The 14,331-nt window shown below is 46.7% G+C and overlaps 1 protein-coding gene across 1 annotated transcript in view; it reads right to left on the reverse strand.

Moving 5' to 3' along the window:
- Positions 1-14,331, reverse strand: part of slc7a10a (solute carrier family 7 member 10a) — a 114,478-nt gene that overhangs the window by 15,595 nt on the left and 84,552 nt on the right. The window contains exons 4-6 of the mRNA XM_060838317.1: positions 9,568-9,719; positions 6,526-6,651; positions 2,448-2,601 (exon numbers count right to left, since the gene is read on the reverse strand). Of these exons, the coding sequence (XP_060694300.1) occupies positions 2,448-2,601; positions 6,526-6,651; positions 9,568-9,719 (432 nt within the window). The remainder of the gene's footprint in view (positions 1-2,447; positions 2,602-6,525; positions 6,652-9,567; positions 9,720-14,331) is intronic.

Below are 14,331 nucleotides of genomic sequence, written 5' to 3' on the forward strand. Positions count from 1 at the left end.
CATAAGACCTTCCCTCCAGACCAGGCACCATCCACGGAAATATCCTCTGCACCTTTCCCAATGCTCCCACATCCTTCCTGTAATGGCGTGACCGGAACGGTGTACAATATTCCCATCCGGCCCAGGGGACTTGTTTTGCATAACTGCAGCATGATATTGTGGTTCCAGAACTCAATCTCCTACCAATAAAACCTAACACACCGTATGCCTTCTTCACAGCGCTATCCACCTGGGTGGCAACTTTCAGGGATCTATGCACCTGGATCCCTCCGCACATCCACACTACTAAGAATCTTTCCATTGACCCAGTACTCTGCCTTCCTGTTATTCTTCCCAAAGTGCATCACCTCACATTTAGCTGCATTGAACTCCATTTGCCACCTCTCAGCCTAATTTTGCAGTTTATCCAAGTCCCCCTGCAACCTGTAACATTCTTCCACACTGTCCACTACTCCACCGACTTTAGTATCATCTGCAAATTTACTAATCCATCCACCTATACCTGCGTCTAAGTAATTTATAAAAGTGACAAACAGCAGTGGTCCCAAAACAGGTCCTTGTGCCACACCACTAGTAACCGGACTCCAGGCTGAATATTTTCCATCAACCACCACTCACTGCCTTCTTCCAGAAAGCCAGTTTCTAATCCAAACTGCTAAATCACTTTCAATCCCGTGTCTCTGCATTTTCTCCAACAGCCTACCATGTGGAACCTTATCAAAGGCTTCACTGAAGTCCATGTATATCACTTCAACTGCCCTACCCTCATCTACATGCTTGGTCACCTTCTCAAAAACTCAAAAAACGCCCTGCCCTTGACGAAACCATGTTGACTATCTGAAATCAAATTGTTGCTTGCTAGATGATTATAAATCTTATCTCTTATAATCCTTTCCCACAACAGAAGTAAGGCTCACTGGTCTATAATTACCTGGGTCATCTCTACTGCCCTTCTTGAACAATGGCACATTTGCAATCCTCCAGTCCTCAGGTACTAAACCTGTAGACAATGACGACTCAAATATCAAAGCCAAAGGCTCCGCTATTTCCTCCCTAGCTTCCCAGAGAATCCTTGGATAAATCCCATCCGGCCCTGGGGACTTGTCTACTTTCACTCCTTCTAGAATTGATAACACCTCTTCGTAACTAACCTCGATCCTTTCAAGTCTAATATCTCATACCTCATTCTTCTCCTCTACAATATTCTCCTTTTCTTGAGTGAAAACCGATGAGAAATGTTCATTTAGCACCTCGCCGATCTCCACAGGGTCCACACTCAACTTCCCACTTCTGTCTTTGACTGGCCCTTTCCTACCCAAATCATCCTTTTATTCCTCACATACCTATAGAAAGCTTTCGGTTTCTCCTTTATTCTATTTGCTGAAGACTGCTCATGTCCTCTCCTTGCTCTTCTTAACTCTCTCTTTAAATCCTTCCGAGCTGATCTGTAACTCTCCATTGCCTCTGAACCATCTTGCCTCATCAACACACAAGCCTCCTTTTTCTTAACAAGAGATGCAATTTCTTTCATAAACCACGGTTCCCTTACCTCATCACTTCCTCCCTGCCTGACAGGGACATATCTATCAAGGACACGCAATATCTGTTCCTTAAACCAGCTCCACATTTCCATTGTCTGCATCCCCTGCATTTTGCTACCCCATTCTATGCATCCTAATTCTTGCCTAATCGCATTATAATTGCTCTTCCCCCATGGCATGTACCTAACCCTTTCCATCGATAAACTAAACGTAACTGAATTATGGTCACTCTCTCCAAATTGCTCACCTACACTAAATCTGACACTTGGCCTGGTTCATTAACCAGCACCAAATCTAATGAGGCCTTCCCTCTTGTCGGCCCTTCGACATACTGTGTCAGGAAACCCTCCTGCACACATTGGACATTGGTAGCACGTGGAATATAATGTGGGAACAAGAGCGGTGGGAGAACCCAGCCGTGCAGAGTACTTCCTTCATGGAAGATGTAGACGTATGAAGAGTAGGTGCAAAACTAGGTGGAAAGCCAGGTTGAGAGGGGGATCCATTGAGTTTACAATGGGAGGTTATTGTGGGCAGGTAAACGAAGAGCAGCTCAGCAGGAATGTGTGCTGTGGGGGGAATGTTTCCTGCTTGATTTGGACAGGAGAAGTTATTTTACTGAGAGGGATGTGAACCTTTGGAATTCTGTGGAGGCTCAGTCGTTAAGTCTGTGTATGGTGGAGATTGATTCCCAATGGGATAGAGGGCAATGGGGATGGGCTGTGTAAAAGGGATTGAAGTGTTCAATCAGCTGCGATGGTATTGAATGTGGGATTGGCTTGATGGGCGGAATGGCCTGGGTACACTCACAGTGCTGTTCAGGAGGGAGTTCCAGTCATATCTAATCCATCCTCAGTGCCCAGGCACTTGTGTGAAAGCGGAGAGAGCCCTGTATCCTGGCAGTACCTGCGTGGGTCAACCAGCTCCTCTGTCACATAGTTGAGGAAGTTCCAGCCGCTGTAGGAGAACGAGCCCTGGAGGAAGGCAAGAGCAATGTGACCAACTCCAGGAGCTGTCTGACTGTCAAAGGCGTTGCTGGGCTTTAGGAATTCATAATGACCTGGGGAAAGAGAGAATTCAGTCTGTGGGGTCTGGACACGGCACAGATTCGTAGCCAATTATACACTGGAACACCCAGACGATACAGTAAGGAACATGAATTTAGATAGCATCTTTCACACCCACACGTTGTCCCAACATGTGTTTCAGACAATGAGGTTCTGTTCCAGCCACTCAGCCAACAGCATAAAAAACACATTTTCCAGCTTCTTTCAATTTTGAACAAGCATCTGTTCTGAAGGACTCAAAACATTAATTCTGTTTATCTCCATAGATGTTGTCAGACCTGCTGAGTTTCTCCAGGAATTTCTGTTTGTAAATAGTTTTAAATGTTATCTCAGTGATGATGATGGAAACATGGCGGCTAACTTACCCACAGGAAGTCCCATAGTCACCAATTGACAAATGACTGGGTAGTCTGTCATTGTGATGTTGATTGAGGGCTAGGGTGACTGCGAAAGCTACTTGCATCTTCTTCATTGCTCTGAGTTTGGGATCCTGTCTGTCTGACAGGGTTAAGAAGGCAAATGGGATGCTTGTCTTCATCAGTCATGGCATAGATTGTAAACTTAGGGAGGTTACTCTTATTCTTTTTCTCACACACACCTTCACACAGAACAGACAGGCACACATACATTCACACACAGCAAACAGACAGACAGACACAGACAGACAGACAAACAGACACACACATGTTTAGACAGACGTGCATAGACATATACACACATACACACACACACACACACACACACACACACACACACACACACTGGGGGTAATTCTGCCTTTAGGGAAGATAGTTAATGGTGAGTAAAATTCTCAATTATATTTCTTTATTGTCCGTATACTCGAGTACAGGAGTATAGCAAAAAGTTTACAATCTCGCCAAACACAGGTACCATTTCCTTGTCCCTTTCCATATCTCTGAACCTTTTAATGAATAAGAATTGAGTGATTATGTCCGAGCGATTCCTGTTGTTGTTCACAGCGTGTTGGAGCTGTGTATGTTCCCTACACTCCAGAGGGTGCCATCTCAATTACCCTTCCCTGTTTATCTTATCTAGGTTTATTTTTCAATCAAAGAGCTTTTATTTCACCATGGACATGTTTAACCCAAATAAAAATAAGCCTTCCATTATTCTCCACATCTACAATTTACTATTTACAGTCTTCTCACATTCAAGACCATAAGACCATAAGACATAGGAGTGGAAGTAAGGCCATTCGGCCCATCGAGTCCACTCCACCATTCAATCATGGCTGATGGGCATTTCAACTCCACGTACCTGCAATCTCCCCGTAGCCCTTAATTCCTCGAGACATCAAGAATTTATCAATCTCGGCCTTGAAGTCATTTAGCGTCCCGGCCTCCACTGCACTCTGCGGCAATGAATTCCACAGGCCCACCACTCTCTGGCTGAAGAAATGTCTCCACATTTCTGTTCTGAATTTACCCCCTCTAATTCTAAGGCTGTGTCCACGGGTCCTAGTCTCCTCACCTAACGGAAACAATTTCCTAGTGTTCACCCTTTCCAAGCCATGTATTATCTTGTAAATTTCTATTAAGTCTCCCCTTAATCTTCTAAACTCCAATGAATACAATCCCAGGATCCTCAGCCGTTCCTCGTTTGTTAGACCTACCATTCCAGGGATCATCCGTGTGAATCTCCGCTGGACACGTTCCAGTGCCAGTATGTCCTTCCTGAGGTGTGGAGACCAAAACTGGACACAGTACTCCAAATGGGGCCTAACCAGAGCTTTATAAAGTCTCAGTAGCACAACGGTGCTTTTATATTCCAACCCTCTTGAGATAAATGACAACATTGCATTCGCTTTCTTAATCACGGACTCAACCTGCATGTTTACCTTGAGAGAATCCTCGACTAGCACTCCCAGATCCCTTTGTACTTTGGCTTTACGAATTTTCTCACCGTTTAGAAAGTAGTCTATGCTTGTATTCTTTTTTCCAAAGTGCAAGACCTCGCATTTGCTCACGTTGAATTCCATCAGCCATTTCCTGGACCACTCTCCCAAACTGTCTAGATCCTTCTGTAGCCTCCCCACTTCCTCAGTACTACCTGCCTGTCCACCTAACTTCGTATCATCAGCAAACTTCGCTAGAATGCCCTCATTCAAGATCATGCCCTTATATTTAAAGCTGAACAGGCATAAAGCTGGAAGAACACAGCAAGCCAGGCAGCACCAGGAGGCAACAAAGCCAACACCCCGGGTACAACCCCCCTTTGAAGAAACGTCGGCCCTGCCACGCTCCCCCCCCCCAGCTGCGCCCCCCCCCCCCAGCTGCCTGCCCGTCTACTTGGATACCAGCATGTGCAGTATTTTTGTCTCTTACATTTAAAGCTAACCACATTTTTGTCCAGCACAAATTTTAAATAAAAGCATGTATGATTTGTAACCCAGCTGGTTTGATCGTGTAAAGTGCTAGCCAGCACGACTGCATTCTGAAAAGGCCGACCTAACTGGAACTCGATCTTATCCCGTTTTATTCTGAGCAGTTCCATTCAGTCTGTTGTCAAACTCATTCCTTGCCACAGGATTTCCCCTCAGGGCTCATTCTCAGTCCAGCAACACTTAAACTGTTGTGGTTCTGTTCGCCGAGCTGGGAATTGGTGTTGCAGACGTTTCGTCCCCTGTCTAGGTGACATCCACAGTGCTTGGGAGCCTCCTGTGAAGCGCTTCTGTGATCTTTCCTCCGGCATTTGTAGTGGTTTGAATCTGCCGCTTCCGGTTGTCAGTTCCAGCTGTCCGCTGCAGTGGCCGGTATATAGGGTCCAGGTTGACGTGCTTATTGATTTCTGAACTGACAGCCAGACTACTGCGACCACTAGGACTCATAACAGCACACAAACCAACAGCCACTCTCAGACAACAACTCACCAGGACAAAGGACCCGATACCCAGCATGAGTAAAACCAATGTAGTGTACAAAATCCCATGCAAGGACTGCACAAAACACTACATAGGACAAACAGGAAGACAGCTAACGATCCGCATCCATGAACACCAACTAGCTACAAAATGGCACGACCAGCTATCCTTAGTAGCCACACACTCAGATGACAAGCAACATGAGTTCGACTGGGACAACACTACTATTATAGGACAAGCCAAACAGAGAATAGCCAGGGAATTCCTAGAGGCATGGCACTCACCCACAGATTCAATCAATAAGCACATCGACCTGGACCCAATATACCAGCCACTGCAGCGGACAGCTGGAACTGACAACTGGAAGCGGCAGATTCAAATCACCATAAATGCCGGAGGAAAGATCACAGAAGGGCTTCACAGGAGGCTCCCAAGCACTGAGGATGTCATTTAGACAGGGGACGAAACGTCTGCAACATAAATTCCCAGCTTGGCGAACAGAACCACAACAACGAGCACCCGAGCTACAAATCTTCTCCCAAACTTTGGACACTTAAACTTTCACACTTTTATCCTTGTTCTCCCATCATTCACAGTCCCACCTCTCTAACTCTGAAACCCCTTCCCGAAACCGCATAACTTCCTTAAGAGTCTCCTTCACAGTTACCCCACTGGCCAAATGGTTGGTCATTGGCCCAGTATTGTTCGTGGAGAAAGTGAGGACTGCAGATGCTGGAGACCAGAGTTGAAAAATGTGGTGCTGGAAAAACACAGCAGGCCAGGCAGCATCTGAGGAGCAGGAGAATTGACGTTTCGGGCATAAGCCCTTCAGTATTGTTTGTGGTTGGATCATATGATTGTCTTAAGTGGGTTCTAGGAAAGCACTTGGGTTCATTGATTACACAAGAGGCACTATATAAATGCAGGATATTGTTATGGATTACGAGCTATAAATTCCACAGTGTGGATGCAGCAGAGACAGAGAGGGATCAGGAAGGGAGCTTTGTGGTAAACCAAGGAGTGATGTCTCACCTACCTTTACAGATCTGCACGAAGCCCATCACGATGATGAGTCCAAGGGCGAGGAGCTTGCCGGCGGTGAAGAGGTCCTGGACACGGGTAACCCACCGCACACGGAAACAGTTCACCCAGGTCAGCAGCACTGTGGGAACACCAACACAATGAGGCACTTTACAAACATTGTCTTTCCCAATCCCACTTACCTCCAGGTAAATGTGACTCTGTACTGAGCCTAGACGTCCTGTCACCATGCTGGGGAACATCATCAGTGAGCCTCTGGTGAAGCACTGGTGCTCTGTCCCACTTTCTGTTTGTGTGCCTGGGTCTGTTACGTGGGTGTTATCATTTCCATGTTTTTTCTCAGAGGTTGGTAAATGGGATCCAAATTGCTGTGTTTATTCATGGAATTTTCCAGTCTGAATGCCAGGCCTCTAGGAATTCCTGTGTGTGTCTCTGTTTAGCCTGTCCTAGGATGGATGTGTTGTCCCAGTCAAAGTGGTGTCCTTTTTTGCCTGTGTGTAACGATACTAGTGAGAGTGGGTCGTGTCGTTCAGTGGCTAGTTGGTGTTGGTGTATCCTGGTGTCTAGTTTCCTGCCTATTTGTCCGATGTAGTGTTTGTACAGTCCTTGCATGGCATTTTGTAAATGGCATTCGTTTTGCTGGTTGTTGGTCCTTTAGGTCCATCAGTCGCTGTTTCAGTGGGTTGGTAGGTTCATGGGTTACCATGATGGTAAGGGACCGGAGTAGTCTGGTCGTCATCTCCGAGATGTCTTTGATGTCTGGTAGTATGGCTAGAGTTTCTGGGCGGTGTTGTGCCTCCCTGTTTGGGTTTGATGTTTAAGAATCGGTGGACTGTGTTTATCGGGTACCCATTCTCCTTGAATACGCTGGATAGGTATTTTTCTTCTGCTGCTCATAGTTCCTGGGGGCTGCCATGCAAGGACTGTCCAAACACTACATCAGACAAATAGGCAGGAAACTAGACACCAGGATACACCAACACCAACTAGCCACCGACCGACATGACCCACTCTCACTAGTATTGTTACACACAGGCAAAAAAGGACACCACTTCGACTGGGACAATACATCCATCCTAGGACAGGCTAAACAGAGACACACGCGGGAATTCCTAGAGGCCTGGCATTCAAACCGGAATTCCATCAATAAACACAACAATTTGAATCCCATTTACCAACCTCTGAGAAAAAAACATGGAAATGATAACACCCACTGTAATAGACCCAGGCACACAAACAGAAAGTGAGACAGAACACCAGTGCTTCACCAGAGGCTCACTGATGATGTTCCCCAGCATAGTGCCGAAACGTCTGAAAACAAACCTGCCAGCTCAGTGAGCAAACATACAACCTGAACCTCAACCTGAGCCACAAATCTTCTCAAAAATCGCATTGTTGAGTGAGCATTACTCTGTAATTAATCTCATTCTGTCCCTATCAGAAACAGACCCTTCGGTCCAATCCATCCATGCTAACCAGATATCCCAACCCAATCTAGTCCCACCTGCCAGCACCTGGCCCATATCCCTCCAAACCCTTCCTATTCATATACCCATCCAGGTGCCTTTTAAATGCTGTGGAGATACTGGATTGGACTGGGACGGACAAGGTCAAAAATCAAACACCGGGTTATAGTCCAACAGGTTTATTTGAAATTGCTAGCTTTTGGAGCGCTGCTCCTTTGTTAGGCATTTAAATGTTCATTCCATACATGTACCACCCTCTGCGTGAAAAAGTTGCCCCTTAGGTCTCTTTTATATCTTTCCCCTCTCACCCTAAACCTACGCCCTCTAGTTCTGGATTCCCCCACCCCAGGGAAAAGATTTTGCCTATTTACCCTATCCATGCCCCTCATAATTTTATAAACCTCTATAAGGTCACCCCTCAGCCTCCGACGCTCCAGGGAAAACAGCCCCAGCCTGTTCAGCCTCTCCCTGTAGCTCAGATCCTCCAACCCTGGCAACATCCTTGTAAATCTTTCCTGAACCCTTTCAAGTTTCACAACATCCTTCCGACAGCACAAGGCAGGGGGAGCTGTTTCTATAAGAACTTTCCAAAACGGAACCAGTTGGATACTTGAAGACGAGAAACTGCAGAGGTAGCAATAAGGCCAAGGGAATGAGATTAATCATATCGCTTTTCTAAAACAGCTGTCAAAGGATTAATGGGCAGAATGGTCTCGATCCTGCTGCATTATTTTATAGATTTGGTATTAAATCTTCTCCCTCCCTGTACATCTTGGCTGCGAAGACAATCACAAATTAATCAGGCACAATCCTAACATTCACACAGGCCGTCCCCCCTTGGTCTAACACCAGCATTCATTGTAAACCAACTTGGCCATCACAGTCAGATGAAGACAGTTACAGAGCGACTGCGGAGAGAGTGATTGCACTGCCAACACTCCAGAGACCAGGGGACTGACAGGATTTCCAACCAGCTGGGGCTGCCCAGCAAACCACTAAAAGCAAATGCAGCAAAGTCACCAGGATACTTAACAACACGAGGACTGTCTCACAGCAGCAGGGAGCCAGGTTCGATTCCAGCCTCAGGCAATTGCCTGTTTGTACATTCTCCCCGTGTCTGCATGAGTTTCCTCCAGATACTCCAGTTTCCTCCCACAGTCTAAAGATGTTCAGGTTGGGGTGGATTGGGAGCTGTGTTAAATTACCCACAGTAATGGCCAAGGGAACGGGGGTGGGGGGGTCGATGCTGTTCAGAGGTCAGTGCAGACTCAATGAGCAGGGGAGTGGGTGATTGGGACAGTGAGTGACCGTGGGCAGTGGCTGACTGGGGAATGGGTGACCGGGACAGGGAGTGACCAGGGGAATGGGTGACCGTGGCAGTGGGTGACTGGGGGAGAGAGTGACCGGGTGAGAGAGTGACCGGGTGAGAGAGTGACCGGGGGGAGGGAGTGACCGGGGGGAGGGGGGGGGGGTGACCGGGGGGAGGGAGTGACCGGGGGGAGGGGGTGACCGGGGGGAATGGGTGACCGGGGGGAGAGGGTGCCTTCGATATGGTGAACGCCCATACTTACGAAGGCAGACAGCAGCTAGGAGTCTTGATGCGATGTAAGGGGGCACACAGGCAGGGAACACTGGCTGCAGAACATAACTGGAGAAGGTCAACGCCATCACGGTTTGTGTGGTCGGATTTATGACCAGCAGGGCACTCCACAGGACCAGGAACCTGGGGAAAGGGGAGGCATGAGATTGGCACCATCACAATGCAACAACACTGCGAGGGACAGTACAATGCAGCAACACTGGGAGGGGACAGTACAATACAGCAACACTGGGAGGGGACAGTACAATACAACAACACTGAGAGGGGACAGTACAATGCAGCAACACTGAGAGGGGACAGTACAATGCAGCAACACTGAGAGGGGACAGTACAATACAACAAGACTCAGAGGGGACAGTACAATGCAGCAACACTGAGAGGGGACAGTACAATGCAGCAACACTGAGAGGGGACAGCACAATGCAGCAACACTGGTGCCACTGTTTAAGATGGGCTCTAAAGGCAAGCAAGGGAACTATAGACCGGTGAGCCTGACCTTGGTGGTGAGCAGGTTGTTGGAGGAAATCCTGAGGGACAGGATGTAGACAATAGACAGTAGGTGCAGGAGTAGGCCATTCTGCCCTTCAAGCCTGCACCGCCATTCAATATGATCATGGCTGATCATCCTTAATCAGTATCCTGTTCCTGCCTTATCTCCATAACCCTTGATTCCACAATCCTTGAGAGCTCTATCCAACTCTTTCTTAAATGAATCCAGAGACTGGGCCTCCACTGCCCTCTGGGGCAGAGCATTCCACACAGCCACCACTCTCTGGGTGAAGAAGTTTCTCCTCATCTCTGTCCTAAATGGCCTACCCCTTATTTTTAAGCTGTGTCCTCTGGTTCGGCACTCACCCATCAGCGGAAACATGTTTCCTGCCTCCAAAGTGTCCAATCCTTTAATAATCTTATATGTCTCAATCAGATTCCCTCTCAGTCTTCTAAACTCAAGGGTATACAAGCCCAGTCGCTCCAGTCTTTAAGTGTAAGGTAGTCCCACCATTCCAGGAATTGACCTCGTGAACCTACGCTGCACTCCCTCAATAGCCAGAATGTCTTTCCTCAAATTTGGAGACCAGAACTGCACACAGTACTCCAGGTGTGGTCTCACCAGGGCCCTGTACAGCTGCAGAAGAACCTCTTTGCTTCTATACTCAATCCCTCTTGTTACGAAGGCCAGCATGCTATTAGCCTTCTTCACTACCTGCTGTACCTGCATGCTTACCTTCATTGACTGGTGTACAAGAACACCCAGATCTCTCTGTACTGCCCCTTTACCTAAATTGATTCCATTTAGGTAGTAATCTGCCTTCCTGTTCTTGCCACCAAAGTGGATAACCATATATTTATCCACATTAAACTGCATCTGCCATGCATCTGACCACTCACCTAACCTGTCCAGGTCACCCTGCAATCTCCTAACATCCTCATCACATTTCACCCTGCCACCCAGCTTTGTGTCATCAGCAAATTTGCTAATGTTACTATTAATACCATCGTCTATATCATTAACTTATATTGTAAAAGCTGCGGTCCCAGCACTGATCCCTGCGGTACCCCACTGGTCACTGCCTGCCATTCCGAAAGGGAGCCGTTTATCACTACTCTTTGTTTCCTATCAGCCAACCAACTTTCAGTCCAAGTTAGTACTTTGCCCCCAATACCATGTGCCCTAATTTTGCTCACTAACCTCCTATGTGGGACTTTATCAAAAGCTTTCTGAAAGTCCAGGTACACTACATCTACTGGATCTCCCTTGTCCATCTTCAGAGTTACATCCTCAAAAAATTCAAGAAGATTAGTCAAGCACGATTTCCCCTTCATAAATCCATGCTGACTCTGACCTATCCTGTTACTACTATCCAGATGTGCCGTAATCTCATCCTTTATAATAGACTCCAGCATCTTTCCCACCACTGAGGTCAGACTAACTGGTCTATAATTTCCTGCTTTCTCTCTCCCACCTTTCTTAAAAAGTGGTACAACATTAGCCATCCTCCAATCCGATCCCGAATCTATCAAACTCTGGAAAATAATCACCAACGCATCCACGATTTCCCGAGCCACCTCCTTCAGTACCCTGGGATGTAGACCATCAGGCCCCGGGGACTTATCAACCTTCAGACCTAACAGTCTCTCCAACACCAATTCCTGGCAAATATAAATTCCCTTCAGTTCAGATCCTTCAGCCACAGTTACCTCAGGGAGATTGCTTGTGTCTTCCCCAGTGAACACAGATCTGAAGTACCAATTCAATTCTTCTGCCATTTCTTTGTTCCCCGTAATATATTCCCCTGTTTCTGTCTTCAAGGGCCCAATTTTAGTCTTAACCATTTTTTTCCCTTTCACATACCTAAAACAAGCCTTTACTATCCTCCTTTACATTTTTGGCCAGTTTACCTTTGTACCTCATTTTTTCTCTGCGTATTTCCTTCTTAGTAATCCTCTGTTGTTCTTTAAAAGCTTCCCAGTCCTCCATTTCCCCACTTATCTTTGCTATGTTATACTTTTTCTCTTTTAACTTTATATGTTTCTTAACTTCCCTCGTCAGCCACGGCCACCCCTGCCTCCTCCTGGGATCTTTCTTCCTGTTTGGAATGAACTGATCCTGCATCTTCTGCATTATACCCAGAAATATCTGCCATTGTTCCTCCACTGTCATCCCTGCTAAGATATTGCACCATTGAACTTTGGCCAGCTCCTCCCTCATAGCTCCATAGTTCCCTTTATTCAACTGAAATATTGTCAGTTCCGACTGTACCCTCTCCCTCTCAAATTGCAGATTGAAGCTTATTATTATGGTCACTACTTCCCAATGGCTCCTTCACTTCGAGGTCCCTGATCAATTCTGGTTTGTTGCACAATACCAGATCCAGAATTGCTTTCTCCCTGTTCGGCTCCAGCACCAGCTGTTCTAAGAATCCATCTCTGAGGCACTCCACAAAGTCTCTTTCTTGAGGTCCAATACCATCCTGATTCTCCCAGTCTACCTGCATGTTGAAATACCCCATAACAACTGTAGTAATATCTTTGCGACAGGCCAATTTCAGCTCCTGATTTAACTTACATCCAACATCCATACTACTGTTTGGGGGCCTGTAGATAACTCCCGAGAGGGTCTTTTTACCCTTAGTATTTCTCAGCTCTATCCACACTGACTCTACATCCCCCGACTCTAGGTCCCCCCGCGCAAGGGACTGAATATCCTCCCTTACCAACATGGCCACCCCACCCCCTCTGCCCGTCAGTCTGTCCTTACGATAGCACGTGTAGCCTTGAATATTCATTTCCCAGGCCCTGTCCACTTGAAGCCACGTCTCAGTTATCCCCACAATATCGTATCTGCCAATTTCCAAAAGAGCCTCAAGCTCATCTATCTTATTTCTAAAACTTCATGCATTCATGTATAGTATTTTTAATTTGTTACTGCCCTCATCCTTCCCATCAACTCCTATTTCACTCAACCTTACAGCATGATCCCTTTCTGAGGTTTCTGCCTCATTGATACAGTTGTCTTTCTTGACTTCCCATGTTCTAACTTTCCCTTTAATTTCCTTCTTAAACATCGAGTTTGCTCCCCCCCACCCCACCCTTTACTTAGTTTAAACGTAGCTGTGTTGCAGTAGCAAACCTGCCTGCCAGAATGCTGGTCCCTAACCTATTAAGGTGCAAACCGTCTCTCTTGTAGAATTTATGCTTTCCACAAAACATACCCCAGTGATCCAAGAAATTAAATCCTTGCTTCCTGCACCAGATCCCCAACCACACGTTCAAGTCCATTATCTCCCTGTTTCTGGCCTCAACAGCCTGAGGAACTGGAAGCAAACCGGAGATAACCACCCTGGACATCCTGCTTTTCAGCCTTCTTCCTAGTTCTCCGAAGTCCAAGGCAAGGACGGATTAGGGATAGTCAACATGGCTTTGTGCGTGGGAAATCATGTCTCACAAACTTGATTGAGTATTTTGAAGAAGTAACAAGGAGGATTGATGAGGCAGAGCAGTAGATGTGATCTATATGGACTTCAGTAAGGCATTCGACAAGGTTCCCCATGGGAGACTGGTTAGCAAGGTTAGATCTCACGGAATACAGGGAGAACTAGCCATTTGGATACAGAACTGGCTCCAAGGTAGAAGACAGAGGGTGGTGGTGGAGGGTTGTTTTTCAGACTGGAGGCCTGTGACCGGTGGAGTGCCACAAGGATCGGTGCTGGGTCCTTTACTTTTTTTCATTTACATAAATGATTTGGATGCGAGCAGACTAGGTACAGTCAGTAAGTTTGCAGATGACACCAACATTGGAGGTGTAGTGGACAGTGAAGAGGGGTCTCTCTGTTTACAACAGGACATGAACCAGATGGGCCAATGGGCTGAGAAGTGGCAGATGGAGTTTAATTCAGATAAATGCGAGGTGCTGCATTTTGGGAAAGCAAATCTTAGCAGGACTTATACACTTCATGGTAAGGTCCTAGGGAGTGTTGCTGAACAAAGAGACCTTGGAGTGCAGGTTCATAGCTCCTTGAAAGTGGAGTCGCAGGTAGATAGGATAGTGAAGAAGGTGTTTGGTATGTTTTCCTTTATTGGTCAGAGTATTGAGTTCAGGAGTTGGGAGGTCATGTTGTGGCTGTACAGGACATTGGTTAGGCCACTGTTGGAATATTGCGTGAAATTCTGGTCTCCTTCCTATTGGAAAGGTGTTGTGAACCTTGAAAAGGGTTCAGAAGAGATTTACAAGGAG

Source organism: Hemiscyllium ocellatum, chromosome 17 (genome assembly GCF_020745735.1).
Source record: "Hemiscyllium ocellatum isolate sHemOce1 chromosome 17, sHemOce1.pat.X.cur, whole genome shotgun sequence".
NCBI lineage: Eukaryota > Metazoa > Chordata > Chondrichthyes > Orectolobiformes > Hemiscylliidae > Hemiscyllium > Hemiscyllium ocellatum.